The sequence below is a fragment of the Astatotilapia calliptera genome, chromosome 1 (assembly GCF_900246225.1).
Source record: "Astatotilapia calliptera chromosome 1, fAstCal1.2, whole genome shotgun sequence".
Classification (NCBI taxonomy): Eukaryota; Metazoa; Chordata; class Actinopteri; order Cichliformes; family Cichlidae; genus Astatotilapia; species Astatotilapia calliptera.
In genome coordinates, this window is record NC_039302.1 from 31,212,897 (window position 1) to 31,235,884 (window position 22,988).

Genomic DNA, 22,988 nt, shown 5'->3' on the forward strand with positions numbered 1-22,988 from the left:
GGTAGAACCGCAAAGGATTCTGGGAACTCGTGGCAAGCGGTACTAGCGCACGCAGGCTTTCAATTAAAATCAGTTATACAGCGATAAAAAGAAACACAAAAATGTCAAGAAGCCGTTGTATTATTAACTGCAATAGCCGGTCGCATGACAGCCACGGGAAGCCGACGGGTAAAGAGATCGGTTGTTATCGGATTACGTCGTTGAAGAGAAATTGTTCAAGCCATGTTTCCGAAGTAACAAGGACGCGACGGATGGCCTGGATTGCAGCCATTCAAAGATCAAATATAACGTCCCAGAACACTCCAGCTCACAGGTTAGTCTGCTCCAAGCAGTGTTGGGGAGTAACGGAATACATGTACCGCCGTTACGTATTTAAAATACAAAATATGAGTAACTGTATTCCGTTACAGTTACCGTTTAAAAAGGTGGTATTCAGAATACAGTTACTTTGTTGAAATAAATGGATTACACTGCGGTACTTTCCTGTTTCATATTGTCGCGGGTCAGGACTGTTTGGGTTTTGTTTGACAGCTACGTTCTGTTGTTCCAGGCGGCAGCGTTACGGTTGCCATGGTTACAGGGCGACGCTCTCTCTCTCTGCGACTGTGTGTTTCCTGGGTGAGAGAGCGCCTTTTCGTTGTTGTTGTCGTTGTTGTTGTGCTAAGCTAACAGGCAGAATGCTACAAGCATAGCTCTAAAGAATGTAGCATCATGGGCAGTGTAGTCCGTGTTGCAGGGAGAATGGACTGCCATACACGTTATGGGTCTGTGAGCGCGAGGAGGGAGAAAAAGGGGAGTGGAAAGGTACGAGTTGTCATCGAGGAAAAACGGGAGCTGGAAGCATGTAAATATAATAATAACCACTTCAGCAAAGAAGAGTGCCTGACGAGCCCAGTTGTAAGTAAGCTATTAAGACTCGACTGTACACCGTGTTCGTGTTTTCCTCCGAAAACAATAAGTTCTGTTGGAGCAGCCTTTCAACGCCTCTCTCTGTCTCTCGCAAGAAAAGTTGACCCAGACAACAAAGTAAAGCTAGTTTTCGGCTACAAGCCGACAGGGACCCCGCCGCATTAGTCAGCGGTCCCTTTACTACAGTTCGGAGTCGCGGACCTTCAGTAATAATAATAAATCACACAGCAATAGTACATTCACGTTGTTGTAAAAAGCATGATAATATATTAAGTAATCCAAAGTATTCAGAATACGTTACTGTCATTGAGTAACGTAACGGAATACGTTACAGAATACATTTTGGGGCATGTATTCTGTATTCTGTAATGGAATACATTTTAAAAGTAACCTTCCCAACACTGGCTCCAAGCATTTACACGAAGGTCAGTGTTTTTTAGTAGTTAATACGTCATTTTTCTTAACATAATTGGTGATATAGGTTACAAGCAAGTCTGGCGCTGAACAGAAATTGTCGCGCTATGCTCCTTTATTTATTGTGCATAAATAGTGAATTGTCCTGACACGATATTGCGTTTCGCTTCTGTTATTATGGTACATTGACAAAAACATATACTTTTATTCACAGGATAAAACAGGTTTTTTGTATCACTAATTGCCCAGTACGATTACAGCATACAGTATTATTGTCACTGCTACATTTCTGTGATGGGTACCAGAAATTATTTCCACTACTAATTAATTACCGTTGAGCTCAAAGGTCCTATTAATAAACGGTTAAGGAATGTGTATTTATGACGACAATTTGTGAGACTGGTAAACTTATGATACGTACGATGGTCTTTCGTTCTACACGGTGCATTTCAAGGTCCTGTACCCATCCGTCGGTAAACTGTACCTGGGCTTGTTGCAGTGACCTGAAGTTACTAAACTTCATGAGTGTATGCACTCACTCCAAGAACCGTATGATTATAAATATGCATATAAATATGCTACGATGAGATAGCTGACTTCATCTAACTAGCAAATGTTGTCCAGGCTACGTTGGTGATACAGTTTTTTTTAATGTGTATGATATTTTTGTCATGCGATTTTAAAGCTGGTCCTACAACCGCATCCAAGAATAACATGCAGCTTATCTCAGAACTGTCGGTGAAAATTATTCTTGGAGCTAGGTTTAATTGAGCTGCATTTTAAAGAGGTGCAATTTCACAATTTGTGTATATTTTCTAAGTTCACTATTTTGTCATGTGTTGAGAAAAACACAGATTTAAAAATTACATGGTCTAATATTTACATTTAGCATAACTGCAACATTATTTTTTCGTTTTTTTTTTTTTTAAAGACTCGAAAGGACTTGAAATTCAAAATTTCAGACTTGTGACTTGACTCGGACTTTTACACCAGTGACTTGAGACTCGACTCTGACTTGCCTGACATTACTTGAGACTTGACTTGAGACTTGCAAAACAATGACTTGGTCCCACCTCTGTGAGGCTGTCTCATATATACGGCTTGTTTAAAAAGTCACCATTTTTGGAGAGTGGCCCTCAAACAAAAGCTTTTTCTATAGCCCCGAGTAGGTGCAGTTTCCTCTCCTAGGTTGAAAAAAGGTTGCCATAGATTTTTAAAAACCAAACAAGTACTGTCAATGAATAATTGAACTAAATCAGTAACATGCCTTTTTAAAATGAGCAGTTTGCTACAGGAAGTGTTGTGTCTCAACTAGATTGACAAGCTTGACCAAGTAAAGGAAATGCAAACAAAAACAGGTTTGCACATTTTTGTGTGTATTAGTGTGTAATTTCATACTTTCAAAATCTGTAACGTGTTTACTCTTTGGACAGAAATATTGGTATTAGTATTTTATTTTTTTGTGAATCTGCAGTTTGTTGTCTCAATCTATTAACCACTGGTCTAAAAGCTGTTAAAACTGATAAACAGTAAGCAAATTGGAAGAAATTAAAATCATAAAGTCCATGTGTTGTCTACAAATTTCATACTTACAGAATTCATATGCTGATTAATTAACTGTGTAGCCACACAAATAAAATGAAAAAAATGAGACAGAACTACTACATGTTCCACTAATTATATTAAAAAGTGAAGACAGTGAGAATGATTATATAAGATTATCAGAGTGTCATAGTGAAACCTTATAGTTATCAATATAACATGTTCAGCCTGCTAGGGGAATAAGTGACACAACTGACTGACAATGTGCTTCTCATCAGGTGATGGATTGATCTTGGTGATGGATTTATTTTTGTGTTAATGTACAGTCGTAAATAAATACAGTAGTCTACATAAGACTTCTGTGAGTTAAACACAGTTTAATTAGTGTTAAAAATAAGCTCACTTGCTTCAAATTATGCTTTCCAGTAATCACAACAAATCAGGCACTGTGTCATTTCGGGCCGGAAATATATATATATATATATATATATATATATATATATATATATATATATATATATATATATATATATATATAAATAAAAATTCTTGCAGTTGGAAGTAACATTTTCAAGCTATACTGTTCCAGGCTGAACTAAATTAATCATGTAATACAACCTGAGCCTCTCACAATGCACCACTCACTGATGAGGAGTGTCCCCCTCAATCATTATGTTTTTACCTAGACATATTACTCCAACATAGCGAATGTGATCCACCACTCACTCTGTGGCTTGTTAGTCAAATGTCAAGGGACGGTCATGGTGTGGGGGATTCCACAGATGTATTAAAGAAACTGATATGTGTAACAATCAGCCTTTCTGTCATTTTTTCCCCAGTGGCCAAAAATTGAACTTACACTCAAAAGAAAAACCCTGAAAGTTTAAAAAGCATTTTCTTAAGTACAGCGATTACATCGTATTCAGTCATGTGAAAAACTAGGAACACCCCATCATGTAATAGCTTGCAGAACAACCTTCAAGCCTGGACATTGACTTGGCCATTCAAATACCTTGATTGTTTCCTTTTCAGCCATTCTGTTGTACATTTGATGCTGTGACATGGCCTCACATAAAATACACTGGCATACAGAGGAGTTCATAGTTGACTCAGTGGCTACATGGTACCCATGTTTTGCAGCTGTAAAAGGAACACAAATCTGCACTACTATGAATGACAGCTGGTCTGTGAATGTACTGATATTGTGTTTACTTTTTGCCAAATGTGGTGTTGTGCGGTATGGCAAAACAACGCCACTTTGTTCATGTTTGTCAAAAAGACACTGTTCCAGAATTCTTATGGCTGCTATGTTCTTTTCAGAGAAAATAGATTTTTGCTTGGTAACCTTTTCAAACAAGCCACAATTTTTCAGTCTTTTTATAATTGTACTGTCATGAACTTTAACATTTAACATTCATACTTGCTAGGAAGGCCACTACTAGGAAAACTGTGGAATTCCGTTAACATGCACTTGAATGCTACAAACCAGAAATCTGCCACAAACTCTACACTTATAAAGGTGGTCACACATGCTGATGATCAGTTAATTAGATGCATTTGATTAGTAGTATCTTCTTGCAACTTATCCTCCTAGTTCCTAAGAATGTTCTTAGTTTTGTACAAGACTGCACAGACTGCTGTGCAAATGTTTTTTTGTATTGTTTTTTTTTCCACAAATGTATAAAAACAGTACAAAAACAGTACAAAAGGTCAGAATTATGCTTTTTATATTAGTACATATACCAACCTTACAAACATGGATGCCAACATGTACAAAGGGTTCAAATAATTCTTGCAACAAGTGCAGTAGAAGGAGTGCATCCATTTTTTACATTTTTATTTTAAAAACATGTGTGGACATTGATAGATGACTATTTCAGATGACAAGATCTCTCAATCAAAATCTCACTGACTGCAAGCATATATGTTAGATAAAGTAGTAGCAAAGAAGTTTTAAAACCGTAAAATTCAAGTGGGTCGTGTTTCAAGTGCACACATGGACAAAAACATGGAACTAGACGGGGAGACGCCAGACTCTGAAAGGCAGTTTAATATATTTAAGGAACATGCCACGCCTCCAAGATGCAAGAATGCCAAAGGCTATAAATCAGAAGGAGTTGAAGAACAGTGCAGGAGATGGAGTGTAGTATGTAGATAAGTCACATCAAGAATGAGAGTAACTTCTAAACACCTGGCAGCATGCCATCAACACAATCTGCACTGTCACATACTGTTCAGCACAGCTGAAGGCTCCAGGTGGCCCTGAATCCCCTTATGACATGAACCCATGTACACATGCTGAGAGAAGAAGAGAGCAAGGCGGGGAAGACGGAGTGAAGAATCTATCACAATTATACAGCTCCTGCTCGCTCAATGAATTATAGGGAACAACATTTCATTTAATTAGCGCTATTTAACATAATCCAAAAGAGGTTTTAAAAGGGACATCTGTCATCTCTTAACAACTGAATCCCACCACAGAAACAGCTTGTACAAATGCCTAAATATTGTGAGGTAGTGACACATATGAAACTTTGAACCGAGCTGTTATTTTAACACGCCACTCCATCATTTCCATCTTGTAAAAAGTGAATGCAATTTATTAAGATGCAGGCTTACTGGGTACTTAGTGTTGCACAGAACAGTCCTGTTTCTGTAAAGTATTCCTACAGCTTGCACTGGTTTAAAACGTCTTAAGTTCTTCCTTCACTCATATAGCCCACTAAATCTTTTTCTCACCATTGTTCCGGTATCTAACTGATTTATGTGCCTCAAAAAAACAAACACCTGTTCAGGATCTCTCAATTTCATCAATGTATAAACACTACAAAGCCCCTTCCATCTCTTCCCAACTCAATTGCTGAATTTCTGGGTAATAACTCTTCTATTGCCATGCAACCCTTATTGCATCTGTCAGGGGTAATGAGGTTAATTAAATCTAAGATTTCACAAAAATGAATACAATCAAGCCTACATAACAGCCATAATTTGGCAATGATACAAACTATTGTCCCATAAATTTTAGGAGCACGATGATACTATCAAGCTAAAAGTGGCATCAACATTTGTTTCATTCGTTCCTTTCATTGGAAAGGGGTGATTTATCTCTGTATTTAAAGAAAGAACCAGAGATGACATTATGTATCCATGCACTCTATGGGGGAGGATGTTGTAATTTTCTTCAGGGTGTAGTACTTCAACAGCTCTTCGAGGTAATCAGGACCACACTGTGTAGGCATTACAACATTCTGTACACCCACCCAGTGGTGAACAAAACAAGTTTTAAATTTCCTAATTCTCATATTTCCAAGCATTTTGATTTTTTACCCCTTGACCCTTTCATACATGTTGCTTCTCTTTCGTGTTAGTAGTGGTGCCATGGTTTGTAAATTCCCTTTGTATTTTGTCACACAGTACAAGCCAAAGTAATTCAAGTCTTAGCTGATAAGACTATGGCAGACTTCGCATCACTATGACCTGTTAAGCCACATTAGTAAAGTTATAATAGACCAGTAAAAGAAAACCACTGGCACTGAAGATTTTGCTTTAGGGCCATTTTCATATCCTGGTGCAGGAAGAAAGGGCCCTCTTTGAAACATGTAATAATAGCCCTTAACACAGCGCACACATTCATCTCAACCCTCCCACTTATAATTCATCCAGACTTGTATCAGTCTTGATAGGAAAGAATATAAGGGCATTACTTCCACATTATACTGAGTCCACACTACTGATTTAAACTTTTTGCAATGTCATGTTGTAAATATTTGAAAGAAAAGAACTGTTTTCAGACATCTACATGTGCATCTGCTCATCTTACCAGAGTTCAGAGAGCTGAGGAGTAACCAAAGGCAACATGCCTGAAGTAAATAAAGGGGTAACTGTGCTGTAAAATAATATTTTAAGGTATGTTTCACACACCAGCTGTTGCAGTATCTGAATATATTACCAGAATGATCCCTACATGTTCTGTCTAGGCCATTCTGCCATCTGTTAATAAGTTAAAATGGTACAGCAGCTGCTAAAACACTGCATTTAAATGTGACAAACAGTACTTTGTTAATAGATGTTTCAAGGGGGCAGGAGTCAAATTATGTGAGATTTTTTTCAGTGCCTGTGATCACTTTAAATATTTAAGTAAAATATATCATTGTGGCATTTTTGTCTTACTTGGGGTCTCGTGGGCTGTTTGGACGGCTGTTGCTCTGGAGTCTGATTTCTGTTCCCCCAGATGGCCGCTCTGGTCCTGAACCTGGGCTTACCCGCCTGATGAAAAATAAACAAAAATTTTCAACAACGGACAAAAACAATTCTTTCTAAAATCCTATAAGATAAAAAATAATAAGTAATAAAAGATAAGTAATAGTGATAATAAGCCGGAATCACAAAAACAATCATTGTTATATTGTCTCATCTTTCTACTTAAAAATATCTGCACACAGGATGAACTGTGACAATTATATGCAACACAAAAGTTTACACAGCAATGTATACAGTTCCCTCACTGTTGCATTTTTCACTTTTCTCTCCTCCCACCTACACACACGATGCTAATTTACTTCTATCAGTTACCAAAAAGACTACATTTTTCATTCATGATCACTAATTTAAGTATTAACTGCTCTGCTCAACTTCATTGAATTGTTTTTCATTGATTTGTTTTGTGTACAGTCAGGAAGAACTGCCATATTTAATTTTTTCTTAAATAACTCATGAATGATGGAAATGTTTTTAGTTTTGCATGTACTTGTTTATCAACCATAGAACTAGTTAAATGAAAATACATTTTTTGACTCAGTTACGGTGGTAGATGAATTATGAGCATAATTACTTTGGTAATTATGTAATTACCAAAGTAATTACAATTATTCCTGAGGGAGGCATGAATCGCTGTGCCAAAATTCTGGCTCAAAAGGAAAATTAAAAAGTTGGCTAAAGGCAACACTGTATGTATCCATGAGTTACTTCATTCAAAACCAAGTTGGTAGATCGATCAACTGGAAACCAATCTCCATTGTGAAAAGCTAAAAAGGTAGTAAAAACAGTTAAAAATAAACCATGACTGAAACCACAATTCTAACTAGACCAGGAATATGTAGTATAACATAGTTTGCTCATAACGTCAGTATCTTAACCAGTCACTGTCTAATTTTTACTTCTAAAATCCATCTTAATTTTCTGTACATGCTGTGTGTACCTCGGTTCATCAGGGGAAGGTTCCTGTGTAAGGCCATTGGTCTGGGCGGGGCTGTGAGCCGGGCTGTTCTCTGGACTGACTTCTTCTTTAGCGCCATTTGTGGATGGGAGCTCCAGGCAGGCCCTGACACCCTCCCACTGCTGTGCAGCATTACGGATTGCTAGACGCCGCTTCTCCTTGATGAACAGAACACACACACAAACATACACAGAACAAAGAAGGTTTCAAGTGTCAAATCTCCTGAGCAGGACAGAGCTAGCATGCTAATAGAACCTCTGTGTGTTTTCATCAGGTCACAGAAAATCATATCCTTCTTGCCTTCCTCATATATATATTTTACTGGGATACATTGTTAAAGAAAGCATATACAATAAAGTACAATAAAGTAAGACATTTTACTATATAGAACTCTTTTACTATATAGCAGATATAGAACTCAATTTATATTAGATTTGAAATTATATAGTGATTTCTTAGTCCAATTCATTTGCTTCTTTTGTCACACTACAGCATTATGATTTAACAGTGTTTGCCTTTTACACCAGAAAAATGTGACATCCCACCCTGCAAGAGAGAAGATTTCTGCCTCTCTGTTCTATTTCAATTACTCTTGGACAGCTGGAGTTGCAATATACTCAGCTAAGGAATGTGCCACTCCTTGAAGCAGGGATGAGTATCAGTTCATGGTAAGTCCTTGGCCTTTGTGAACCCTTGGCTGTGGCATTCACTATAAAATTTTCTCAACACCAGGGATTAAAGAGAGTTAGGTAACTGAGAGACAACGAGTTTCGGCATAGGGTCCATCTAACAGTTAAAGCAGCAGGAGCTTTGGCACACACACACAAACATATTTACCGCAAAACAGATGCATGTGCAAAGCAGAACATCTTAGATCATTTAAAGCTATAAAGTGTCATTTATAGACTCCTTTACAAATACAGTACCCCTGTGAACTCTGTACAATACTCCAGATTCCATCTAAAAGGGTTTTTGTATCATACAGAAGAAAAGAGAATGCATTAAAAGAAATTCACATCTATGAAGCATCCAAAATATGTACACTATTAATGAGCTTCATCAGTCCCAAGAGACATATGTCAAAAGAAAAAAATAAACTCATAAATAAAAATCCTTATCATGACCTAAATATTTTAGAGCCTTCTCATTAAATATGTTTTGAAGGGCAGACTGATGTCTGATGAGCTGCTTTTTTTCTTTAAATGCACATTTAAGCCTGAACCTGAATCTCATAATTATGAGTAATTCAAAAGATGAATAAACTACAAATCAGATATCATCACCTATATGTGGCATTTTAAGAATGTTAAAACCTTACTGCTTATTATTGTCCTTCTACATACTAACTATATAAAGGGTAATTATGAGTTTATTCACTTCTTAACAGACTGTTGTGTTGCTGTCGTCTACAATGTGCATTTGCATCCTGCCAGCTAAAGACAGCAAGAGTGAATCTTGTCAAACTGGTACCTTATGAATGGTCTGCTTGTGACTCTCCTTCTTCTTTTCCTCCTCTTTTCGAGCCTGTACACCTGCCATGCGCCGATCCTCGTCCTGAAAAAGAAAGCCGGTGCAATCAGAGTGTCGCTCCATTCAAGAGTTCTGAATTATTCAAGAGAGAGGGGAACCACAAAAGACCCTGTCAGGACAACTGTTCTCTACACTAGAAATGGACCATTATGGAGGCTGGTAGATAGTCTCACATAAACCGGCTGCATCACTGGATTATCTGTCTGATTTTCAGTCTCAGATAAACTGAGCCCAGCTGTTGGGGAAAGCCAAAACTCCCAGAATGCAATGCAGCCAACACAGTCTGAGTGTGCCAGCAAAGAGCAGGGGGATATTCAGCTGTCTATGGCGAGCTAGTAATGACGCAAAATGATGCTCAATTCTGATAAAGACAGGCAAAATGCTGTCAGCTGGTAGAGACAGTTAAGAATCCAAACCCATATAACAATCCTTAAAATTAATTTTATAATAAAAACAACATATAATATCAAAATTAAAAAGCTGTTTTAACCTGATGAATAACTTCTTGACTGCAAAGGATGCTATTGTTCAGTGTCAATACATTCTTTGTTTGTGCACTTGCCAAAACAATGAATGTTTGGACAACAGCTCTCGGTTATGAGGCTGTTAAGATTTTCAATAACGTTCCCAGTTAAAATTTGAATGTTAAACATATTCAGGTATTTTTCTGAAACATAATAGTTGACTATTAATGCTCTAGTCTAGCGGATGTGTGTTATCTGAATTTTTTTATTCTCATTTTCCGTTTTTGATTCATAAAGAACCGTCTACCCACCAGTCACCCAGGCATGGGCTTTCACAGCATAGAGGTAGTATGGTTCCCTGGAGACATATATTCCAAATCAGTTATAATATGCTTAAAGAAATAGAAACCCCAATGCTAGACAAACATTTCTGTCATTAAGTCAATGCTGTGTGTCTCCCTAAAGTAAACTCTGAAAATGTAACTGATTTGTATCAGGAATTGGCAGCTGAAATGTGGTGGAGGTGCTTTTATTGGACCACAATAATCCTGAAATTTGCTAATCCTGAAACCTCTTATGATTCAAGTAAAAACATTTTGAAATCTGAGTTACATGTTTTGTTTTTTGGGGGTTTGGTTTTACTGCATATCAGCACTATGTTTTGAGGGCAAGGTGTGTGGTACTTACAGATTCCTTTAAAGTGCAAGCTCAGACCTGGGTGCTCTCTGCCTGACAGCTTCTAAAAGCACGCTGACATTTCATGATAGCACATTTCTGGCAAACTGTACGACAAAAATGATTTCATGTTTTCTGAGAATAATCACTGTTTTGCTACATACACTGTGTGTAAAATATATGTAAATGTGTAGCTTAGAGTCATAACTTAGTCACTGAACCACTTTGCTTTTAGCATAAAACAGAGCATAATGAATGCAGTACCACAGTCAGACTCCAGAATATAGCACTGTAAAGTTGTTCATACAACTTGGTGATACAGAGTGACAGTGAATGGGAAACTATGTGGGTTCAAAATAAATTTTAAGTGTGAAATCATAAAAACGTTTATTTCAAGAATGAGTCGCTCTCAAGAATCAACATGTAGGAACATCAGAGGGACAAAAAGTTTGGACCATTAGCTTAACATGCAAGTGTAATGAGAATATGGCATAGGTTTATTAAATATCAACCACAGCAAAGTCATAAGCTGTGAAGGTTTAATCGCTTTAAGGCAGCTCTTTGCTTCTAAAAGTATTTGTGAATATTTCTTCCCTATTTTTAATAAGCAAAATATAGCAAAACAAATAGTGTAACACAGTGTTCTCTGATTGTAGCCGTGCAATTTGTTGTAAGAAGAAAATAAAAATATCTGAAAGGACAACAAAATATCTTAACAGTCACAGCTGAACTGGTTAACTGGTGGCTGATGTCCTGTTTATCACTTTTAAACACACACAGTCGAACACGTCAGTCTTACTGTGATGCGCTTCATGTCCAGCTGTCTGAGATGAAGCACACAGCGCAGGACGGCCTGCTTGTACCATGTCTCCAGGGCTACAGGATTCCCATCCAGCGTGAGCTCAGAAAGGGAGCACGACTCTCCAAGGCAGGCTAGCTGGTCAAAACTAGAAACAAAGGATGAATGTTTTAAACACACTCGTGAATTTCAGTGGGGGGGGTACTTTTCCAGTACAAAGACTGGCTACGCTAAATGCTTTACGGTCAGTAGCAAATACTGGGAAGTCATGCAGACACTTGAATTCCTGCACTCTGCCTGAGTGCCATTTAACTCAACATAAGTTAGTCATATCCAAGTTTGATTCTCATAAAGCAAAGAACTCTTATCAATTATAATTTGTTGTATTACACATTACAGAAAACATTGCAATCTACAACTACTGATCAGCACCTTAGCTAAGGAGTTAGACAATCCTTACCCTATGTTTTATGTTCTCTGTTACTGGTTGTCGAAATCAGATAGGCCACTGTTCAGTGTGGAATATGCTGCTAAAAAGTGGCTGTCTCTGTATGTTTATATGCTTTTATACATCAGTCTCTAATTTTTTGGTTCCCTCTCTGGTTCCCTCCCTTTTTTAAATGCATGTGTAAAAAATTAAATTATTATGGCTTTAGCTCTCACAAAATTTCACCAGGATTTTTCCCCAGAGTCAGAACAACATTAGGCAAAAAAGCTTTCAAATATAAGCTACAGATGGACCTGAAATTGTACAGCTGGGAATTTGGGTACTCTTGGTCAATGGACTGCTCTCAAAGCTCTACTGTAATTTATTTGAAATTTGATCTATTTTTACCTTATTGCATGTAATTTGAATTTGTATGACAACTGTGCATGTGTTTTATACAATGTCCCCTGCCCTCAGGTCACTTTTGAAAAAAATTGACAATTTTAAATGAGACTTTGAGTAAATGATATTAAAAATATATATATAAAAATACATTTTGCAGAACCTGAATCATCCACCAGACAATCTCACTATCTTCGTTTTATTCCTGACACATTTTGTCTTGCTTCGTATTGACAGAATGGAGCCGGGCTAACACATGCCATGTTAAGCTGGTAATTCAGCAGGCACTCTGGCAGCCTGACATTACTCAGGGGGCAATGAAGAGAGACAAATCTGCTACACTGTTGATATCACCCTATGGCAAAAGGAAACATGAAAAAGCAAAGTCACGCCATGCACAGCAGGGGATATTCTATCATTGCTAATTTATGATAATAACCTTGATGAATCATTTGCCTGGAACCACTCAAAGTCCTAGTACACTGTGCCTGTTCCTAGCCAGAGGTTTAACTAAATGCTAAACACCATGCTGGAGATACCAGGGGTCTTCCAATCTCAAACACTTGCAGTAGCTTAGACCCTTTCTGTTACGGAATATTAATTCCTACCATAAAAATATAAAAGAGATAATAAACATAATAAAGAGGTGCTTGAGTGCATCTAACACATTCTGCCTAATTGGTGTATTCATAATAAGGAATAATAATAACATTAATGATGAAGACCAAAACCTTTACAAAAACAGAACTTCTAATTCTTGCACCATCCACCAGTTTCTGATTGCTACTAATGGTCCAATAAAAAGTGAATATCAAAACTATTTTTTAAGATGTGAGTACAGAGTGCGGTGTGAATGAAAACTGTAGCTTCAGGCTTTATCTATACTAGCACTACCCTGCACATATTCTTCAATGACTTATTGGTAATTATTAGTTCTGCTTTGATCCTATTTTCATAGGGTGTCTTGTTTTGTTTTGTTTTGTTTTGTTTTGTTTTGTTTTGTTTTGTTTTAAAAATCAATATCAATGTAAGCTCAAATGAATATTTCAGTCTTAATATTATTTCATGAGAGATGTTTGATCCAAGATCCTGAACTGGGTAAACTGACTCCATCAAGGTGATGAGTGTGCTCTGTCTCTTTACCTAGCAACAGAGCACAGCTGTTCTCCTATCAGCACTAAAGAGTTCAAAAAGGTGCACACACGCTAACCAGCCTTCTATACTGCCACTACATGAGTACATTAAAGACGATACATTAAAATACCCTATCATGGAGCAGGATAAATGATACATATATGTTTCGCATAATCAAAATTTACTTATATTTTTATTCACATATTATATTTGGAACTAGATGTCACTGTAAAATCAGAAGTTTAAGAATATAGGATTTTATTCCTTGCGACTATGTCATGATTCTCACAATGTGTGAAGCATGGAGACACAAGAACAGCAAAGCTGGTTTGGACTGTCAGCTCAGATCTATCAGAGCACAAGGTGACTATGGTCAAGGGAGCCAATGATCCCACAGAAATTATCCTCCACTAGGCAAAAATAAAGCAAATGGCCTCATTTAGTGCCAAGATGATGCTGTGTTAAGTTTATTCTATGAGGTTTTTATTGCTGGGCTCAGAAATGAAGAAGAAAAGAAAAGAAAGGAGGACAGATACTGGAAAAAAGTGTGTAAAGCTGTCTGACAGTTAGCACTAAGACAAAAAAAAATCATACCTCTCATTCATCCTACATGCCCTTACCTAGGTATATTTTCCATTAATTCATCCAACCTCCAAATCTGTCATCAATAATTATCTTCTCACAACCTGCTTCTTTGTTGCCCAAATAACTTTAAACATTCTCACACCCATTTCTTAGGTAACAGATGATTAAATACTAACAATAAAGAGCACATCGAGGATTTGTTATTTTCTAGGTTGCAGAAATTGCCCACTACAGCAAATCTGTGAGTGTGTCTGGCTGTGGGTGTGTATTCTCTGCCCAAAGCCATGGGAGGGGACGTGGCACTGTCCGGCCACCATCCCTATTTCTATCCTGCGGGGAGGAGGGAGTTAAGCGGTACAAGCTCTTACCTGGTGATGTTGTTGCAGCTGAGAAAGAGGCGCTGCAACAAGGGCAGGCGGTCCACCTCAGTCTATAAAGAGAAAGAGGGAGAGGGAAGACAGAGAGATGGAGGGATGTGAAGATGAGAAGGTGCTCAGGAAGAGGGCACTGCATCGTCACTGTCGTCAAGGCTCTGTATCCCTCTCCATTCCCTCAGTCACCTTGCAGCTCTCAGCTCCAGCATGCAGCATCCCCATCCACCCTGCGCATGCACACACACATACACACACACACACACATATAGCATGCTGCCTTGTCTGCACATGGAGAGGAGGGGCAACAGAGAGAGAGAGAGAGGAAGAGAGCGAGAATAGATAGAATATGAGGAGGAAAGGGGGGAGGGGAGAGTGGAGAATGTGCTGCGCTAATGCAGAGATCCCCTGCTGCAGGAAGCTAACTTGAAATGCTCAGTGGAAAGCATAGTGATATAAAACGAGCAGCTTACTAAGGTAGTGCACCTCATCATGCAATAGCTGGAGAAAATTCAGTGGAAACTGACAGGGATGTGGAGAGTTTTACCATCAGGCAGGCTCAGCATCAAAAATCGATGCACAATTTACTGAGGGGGTGGGGGAAAAGCAGCAGCTGGGCAGCTGGCACGCTGAATTGGACACACAGGGACAAGTGCAATGTCATAATCACGTAAACTATTTGGATGACAGCATGGGGTAAATCACATTCTCTAGTATCAAGGTCTGGGCTTTCTTTATGTGTGTCGCTGGACAATGTTGGCTATACTGGAAGCAAAGAGGACACTCCCATCAGCAGTCTGACTGGGCTGCGTCACTATCCACCCACACTGCAGCCAATGCCTCACAAACCTCCTTCAGTTTCCTGCTAGGCTCTGTTCTATTATGAGGTTAGACTGGTGTTCAGGTCATGCTAGCACCCCTGCAGAAGAACAGTGCAGCCAGGTTTCGTCATTTAGAAATCCACAAAATTCCCTCCCACACAAGCATATAGATATAACACAGTTATGCAACACTGCGTTATCAACTGCATATAAGACCAACAAGCTGAGTACAGTATATTTACTACAGATAGAGTAGTAGGCTATGCAACATCAGCAGTAGTGCTAGAGATACTGATAACTGTGAAAGATTTCTACAGAAAAAACTGGGGAGGAGGTTTTTCCTGCTGACAATAGGCTGGGTTAACCTTAGATTGGTCATCAGTCCATCACATGACCAACACAAAACTCACAAGGCCAATGCCAAAGATCATCTGTAGGAAGCTGGAGTACCGAGAGAAAATCCATACAGACACAGTGCTAACAATGGTAACCACTGCATCACTGTGCCGTTCCTCCCCTACAATTATACACATCAAAACTCAGTTAAAAGAAACATTTAATATTTACAACTTGGCTTTTTTAAGCTAGTAACAACCTACACATAATTTTTAAGTTCTGCATGAGATTTTAGCAAGATGTTTTAGCTTGTTTAACACATTAATTTACATTAGTTTACACTATGCCTCCTTATCTAGACTTCTGCGTCATGATAACCAAAAATGTTGAATTAGAAATACGTGCATGAAATAGTGGTGAGACAAGGAGTTAGTAAACACTAAATCAGGGTTGTAAACTCAAATTTCTAATTGGCACATAAGGTGGGTCCTGTGCGGTATATGTAATAAATAATCATTTATACATTATTGATCCCCGTGGGATCCACCTTGCATAGGGGTACCTCAGGGTAGACGTTCAGTGGATTTGAACCCCTGACTTTCCGATCATGGGGCCAGCAACATCTAACAACACATACGAGAGCTATTGCTCAAAGGAGATAATTCAATAGAAATGAGATAGATAGATAGATAGATAGATAGATAGATAGATAGATAGATAGATAGATAGATAGATAGATAGATAGATAGATAGATAGATAGATAGATAGATAGATAGATAGATAGATAGATAGATAGATAGATAGATAGATAGATAGATAAGCAGGGTTTATTTATTTATTTCTTCTATGACAAATGCAAGTCATGCTATGCAGTGCTCAACCAACTCAACCATCAATCACATTTACAGTCTCTGTCTATGCCTGCTTTTGTATGGATGCTAGTGAACTAGCAGCCACTCCTGGCTGTCTGAAACTAAATATAGCAGCCCTGTCTCAGACAGAATGATGTCATCACTGAGCTGATGAGCTGCATAACAATCGCCCACCAATGTGGTCCTTTTTTAGGAAGTCTCATAAGAGATCAGCTTACAGGATCTCTTATGAGGCTGGGTAGAGCGGTGTGTGTGTGTATTCTTGTTTGCCTGTATGCCTGCGGGTGTGTATTTATGTATCTGTGTGCCCGTGCCTTCACCTCTTTATCCCAGCTCCACCCTCTCTTTACTGACAGCTTGCGTGTCTTCATTTTCACACTCATACTCAGCTCTGGCTGAGGCATTATTCAATAAACACAGAAAAACCTCTCATCACCGCTGTCTCATCTGCATGCAACACCAACACACCACAAAAGAGCAAGAAAGCTGCTCATGTAAACACAGGTACATGTGGCTGCTGGGAGGGTTTCTAAGACCGTAAGCTGGTGGGTTTTGTGGAAGTTCCTTCAATAGCACAGGCTTGAGATGTGATTTCATCTGCTTTATGCGACTGCGCATTATAACTGCAGATGCTGTGACATGGGGCACACTCCTGTGTTGTTCTTGCATGACCTTTGAGACACTTCACATGTCAGCCAAAACATTTTGTGGTCCTCACTTGGCTTTTAAGTTGTAGAAGTTAAGAGTTTCTCCCTGCAACAACATAACATAACACACAGTTTCCATGTTCCCAGGCCATACTGGAAAAACATAGAAATTACTAAGTTGCTGTTACTGTTTACTGACCTGTTTTGGGAAACACTTCAAGCTATTTACTCAGGAACATCCAAAAATCCCCTTTCCCATAAACCGTGTCAATATATAAAACTCACCTAATTAATTACTCTACAGTAAAACTACCAAAGAGCAATATAGAGTTTCTACATTTTTCTATGTAGTCTTTTGGCTCACAGACAAACCCTTCTGTTAATGCATAAAGTCAGTCTGCCAGTGCCATGCCTTTTTTTCTTAGACTGCTTTATCACTGCTCAAGCTGACTGCACTTTTCTTTCAAACAAATCATCATTCCCACAGCCAAAAATATAAAATGGATCCCTTAGTGACATGCAGCGAATTTCATAATGGAAAGGAACACCTAAGAGGAAGGATGGATGACTGGGTGCAAAGTAATCAAGTTTAAGAGTTGCTTTCAAAGAAAGACAGTGTCAGTGTTTTTTTCAGGTTAAGAATTTCACTTTTTATCTGCTTTCCCTTTCATGACAGAGAGAAAACCTGAGCACCTGGAACGTGGTTATTTAGTTTGTACAAGGTATAAGCACTTGGCAGCAAGCAGCAATAATGACAGAGACCAAGAAACTGCTGAGGGGTAGCATTTTTCCTCTCCTGTGTATCAAATAAAATACAACATCCGATAATTAGGACTGGAAGTGTTTTGTGATCAGAAATTGCAGGCAGACGGCAGGCTGAGTGACGGGAAGGGCTTTCAACTGATTCAAAATGTTGAAATCCGTTTTTATTTTCTATCTTAAAAAGCATGAAAGGGCTTAGGGGATTTGCATACAAATGAAGGGGCCTGTTTTGGCATGCACTGTTGTGTTTATCAGATTAAAACTATAGAAACCAAAGGGAGTAAGTTTCCGTGTTTAGAATATCCAGTTTCTCTTTCAGCGTGCCAGAAAGTCGGTGGGAGGTTGTGGGTAATGAGTTATGTCTCCCTAGGTAACACCAACAGTGATATACTCCACCACCACTTTCTCACAAAGGTTCCATTAATGTTATTTTTATTTTTGTTATTTTGTGGCTGTAAAAACTGATATGTTGATCCATAGCAAAGGTAACAGTAACCATCCAAGGGACCTGGTCCACAAGTGGTAATTTGAACATGAAAGATAAAGTACAATTGCTATTGCTTTCATCTTCAGAGGCACATTTTCTGAACAGTAATAAGAAAAAAAATAATTGGTAGCTGCAGGAACTTCAAAGAACCACAGGGTAGCTGTAGTGTTGGGATATAGCTGTGTGCTGCATCACACTAGGGTCTACAAGTCGGATATAGCTAAGTTAAATCAATGCACAATGTAAGATCTAAGCGTGCAAACATTTTTGTATTTGTACTTTCAAACTGATGGAAATAAGGGAACTGAATAAGCGAACAGAAAGAAAGGCCAAAAAGCAGGAAGTGCTTTTGCTTTTTGTTTTTTAACATGAAGGAAAAGGACAGTACGCATGCAAAACACTTACATACAAAAATCTATAATTAGTTGGAAAAGAGTTCCCTCACCACAACAGAGATGCAGTTCTGCCCTAGGTTCAGTTCAGTCAAAGAGTCAAGACCCTGCAAGTTTTCCATTTTGGAGATGTTGTTTCCTGCTAGGTTCAACACTCTTAATTCACTCAGATGAGACACATTTTCTATCCTGCAGATCTAAAGGAAAGCACAGTATGACAAAATTAGTTAAAAACAAAACTAAAATGCATGTAAAAGAGCAATCATATCATATATTACCCAATTCTATGCAGTGAGGCACAGATTAAGGCTGGATTAGCAGAGTATAACATACTTGAATTGTATATTTGAATTTCTTTCTCTAAAATGACACACATGCTGTCTGGCTAACCAAATCATGAAAACAAAAGAAATAACTAAGAGTCAGTCAATGGTGGAATCTTACCCCACCTTCTCCATCACACTGCTTGGAGAAAAACATTTATAAACCTCTGTAAGAGTGACATTTTTAATACTTCACACAAATTCCCAGTGGCTGTTATCAAGATGGTGATGTATTTGCCTATTCCTACTGTGCACACTATAAACATTAAGAAAAGGCGGACAATGCTTTACGAGTTGATGATTCTGTGAAAACACAAAATCCAAACATAACTGCTGTTTAAATGGTAAACAGAACAGATGGATTGAAAATCTATATTGAATATGAGACTAAAAAAGTTCTTGTCTAGGATATCTTTTCAGATGGTCTGAAATATCAGTGTTTATAAATGTAAAAGCTAAAGAGACATTTATTTAGTAATATAAAGCAGAAACACTGCAGTATGATCTTAGTCAGCACCACAGCATAAATTGCATCTGATTTATATCTTGTTTTGGGAGCTTAGATAGGTGTTCATTAAAATAGGAATAAATAGATTATGAATTTTGGCCCGAAATACAGTCTGCACACTGTAAGTGTTCATCAATTTAAACAATCGAGCCACCATAATAAATGTTGCTGAGAATCATTAAACAAAGGGGCAAGTGTAGACTTTTTACCTATATCTCACTTTGGGAATTGATAAAACTAATTGTTCTGTAACACGCATTTTAAAATCAAAGGACATAACCTTTACAACGGACAGACACATGGATATGAATTCATAAACTCTGTATCTCTGTACACACTGAAATAGATTTTGGATAGCCCCATTCTAAAATATATGAGAATCTTAAGTTACAGACTATGAATTTGGTGATTTCCAGTGAAGAAGGTCAGGACCCGGAGTTTGGCAAGAGGCTTCTGTCTCACAGGTAAAGGCCTGTTCTTCTACACTTGGTATGTTTATTTCAAATGACATAGGAAAAATAAGTATGTGTCACAAGTATCGTTGGTCACGGATATTCTTGTGGGGAAATCCTGTCTAAACTTCACCTCATCCCAGAGTGATGTGCCAACCAAACATGGCAGACAGAGTCAAACTTAATCAACATCATCATTTGTAGGAGCGAGAGTTCTACATGACTTTAGCCAACTTCTCTAAGAGAGTGATATTTTTTGTCTTTCAATTCAGTGACCCCACAGGGCATTCTCAGCTATTTCTTGAGAACATTTAAGTCAAACTGTTCAAGTGGAAAACATCACAGCCTAAGTAAAGAATTGGTTATTCAACAATCTCAGTTCACATTGTAACCCCAAGACTTGGTCACTGAGACTGAGTGGGTTGAAGGCCGACTCCCAGAGAGAATATCTCATTCTGAATAGCTCCAGCAAACTGGAAAAGAAACCTCTCGCTGGTACAGCAATAAATGGGTAAAATGGCTGAGTTTTAGATGTTTGTGAGCTTCCCAGCTCAAGGATGGGGGGAAGAAAGGATAACAGTGATGCAAAGCTTGTGGTCAAAAGGGGGGGGAAAAGACAAGCAGCTGGTGTTCTGTGGCCAAAAGTCACTAAACAACAACTATAATTCATCCACTTCATAATCTTGAATTATCATTATGCAGCAATTCAGAATACATTTGGGTGGTCAGATCTCTTGTGAGTTTGGAAAATGTGTTAAAAATATGACTGAACAGTTATTGAGCTGCACAAAACAGAAGGTTTTAAGTTCAGTGTTTGAAAGACAAACTGGCCCTGTGAGAATGATAGATTTATCATCTGCTTCACAATAGGTGTCTGCCAGAGTACAAGCCTAAATATAATGTGCTTGCATTACAAATAAGAGCAAAAGAGCTAAAGAAGTTTCATTATTAATTCAACTGCAAGATTATAAAAACTGCTAAAATTAACCATATAGATGTAGTTAGTAAGCACAAGTCAACACTGTTGAGGCAACAGAGAAATCTCTGTCAGGAAAAATAACGTAAAACTAACAATCATTGAATGGCAACTGTAATGCTTGCTCGTGTAAAGAGCAACCGACCTCAGAAAGAGAGCAAGTCTTACCAGAGCTCTGGAGTAGCTCTCTGAGGAGGCGTGTAGGCGGCATTCTGGCAAAACACTAATTTGACCAAGGGAAGCCTTTCTATGTTGTCTTCCTTTTCCATTAGTTGTTAAAATTCTCATTTGACATAATTTTATTTCTCAGGCTTTTAATATCATTAAGCAGGCTCTATTCTCAAGGAACAAAACAGTATAATAATAGATAATAATAGAATGAGACAATTTAGGAACACTATAATCTACAAGAGTTCAAAACATTACCCAGTGCTGAAAACATAAAAAAAAACAGTTCCATCTGTTCGATAAATTATGCGATGGCCACTGAGGAAATTAATGTGGGAGTAGGTATTAGACAACAGCTTGTGGGTTCTGATGGTTTTCAGTGCTTTCTTCTCTTAGAGTGCTGTGAACTATGTGAAAAGCTGAAGTTAAGTGCCCAAAACAACGAGCCAGATTTCTGGCTTTAAAAACAAACCTCAGTATTAAAGTGAATTAACTGCTCCTAATACATGGTTTAGAACATGGAAGAGTCAATCCGCTCATACTGAACTTTGAAGCCTACAACCATGATCAGCCTTTACACCACTGGCAACTAAATTAACACTGTTTAATATACATGTCCTGTAGGAGGGATGACGGTAAAGGAACAGCACCTGATTGTCATGCAAATCCAACATATTCAGTTTAGACAAGCTGTCCAGGCAGCAGATTTCATGAATTCTGCAAAGTACAAGGAAAAATGTGACACATAATGGGAAAACACAACATGAAACAGAATTTGTCTGTAGAGTGGCAACAGTTACGTAACACGTATTATGTTAATTCTGGCTTAATGAAAAACCAACAGGAAAATTTAAAAAGGTTGCAGTTTTTGAGGGAACAGCAGCAGTACAGGTAATATCCAGTAATATATTGTTCAGAGCTCTCCATGTGGATGGAGATCATATAACACTGAACAATAATTTGCTGTGGTCTTTTGAAAATGCCAACAAATAAAGTAGAGGAATTTCTTACTGTTCAGTTACTATGACCTCAGATACTGATTTGCAAAGACAAATGTCATGTTTGAAAGAAAGTGGAAGAAATGCCAGAGTTCACCTGTAAGATCTTTATGTCAAAAAGATGTGACTTTGATCCTGAACCTGCTGACCTTTTGAAACAAAAATGTCACTAAGATGATTGCTTTTCAAATGGAACTGGGTTTAATCATTTCTGATGCTGACCATGTAGCCGTACCTAGTTAATTCAAATGTATTAAATGCTAAATGTAAACAACATTTTCATTTCATGGCAGCACTGTTGAACCCCTTTTAACTATTAATAAATGCTGCAACTTTCATTGCATATTGACCATATTATTAGAGATGTTTAACAAAAGAACAATAAAGCTACTCAAGTGGTTATCTTGCATTAGCACAACTGAACTGCACATTGTCAAAGTCGATTATGTTTTTATCATACTAAAAATAAGCTTCATAATATCTATAATTGTACTATCTGTGCTGTCTTTGTTTGTTTACACTTCCTGTCATGGCAACTAACCTGTTCTTCCCCAGTATGAGGATCTTGAGAGACCTCAGAACTTCAATGCCAGCCATGTCACTGATGTGATTGTCATGCAAATTCAGTAAAACCAGCTGCTGCAAATGTGACAAATTTTGGATCTTTGTAATTAGATTGTGCTGAAGGTTGAGAAACTGCAGTTCTTTTACAAAGTCCAACTGTGGGCATTCCTCCAGAGATTGTCTAAAGTATTGGGGGGAAAACATATCACAAGAT

The 22,988-nt window shown here is 38.1% G+C and overlaps 1 protein-coding gene across 4 annotated transcripts in view; it reads right to left on the bottom strand.

The window, feature by feature from the left end:
• lrrc49 (leucine rich repeat containing 49) overlaps positions 1-22,988 on the bottom strand; it is a 37,240-nt gene that overhangs the window by 12,274 nt on the left and 1,978 nt on the right. For 2 of the 4 annotated variants that reach the window (XM_026174238.1, XM_026174229.1), the window contains exons 7-14: positions 22,752-22,955; positions 21,863-21,929; positions 18,839-18,982; positions 14,465-14,526; positions 11,549-11,696; positions 9,551-9,634; positions 8,063-8,238; positions 7,036-7,131 (exon numbers count right to left, since the gene is read on the bottom strand). In XM_026174238.1, coding sequence (XP_026030023.1) covers positions 7,036-7,131; positions 8,063-8,238; positions 9,551-9,634; positions 11,549-11,696; positions 14,465-14,526; positions 18,839-18,982; positions 21,863-21,929; positions 22,752-22,955 — 981 coding nt within the window. Of the gene's footprint in view, positions 1-7,035; positions 7,132-8,062; positions 8,239-9,550; positions 9,635-11,548; positions 11,697-14,464; positions 14,527-15,014; positions 15,034-18,838; positions 18,983-21,862; positions 21,930-22,307; positions 22,360-22,751; positions 22,956-22,988 lie in introns of those variants that run through there. The other 2 variants (XM_026174248.1, XM_026174258.1) reach the window with 2 other exon arrangements.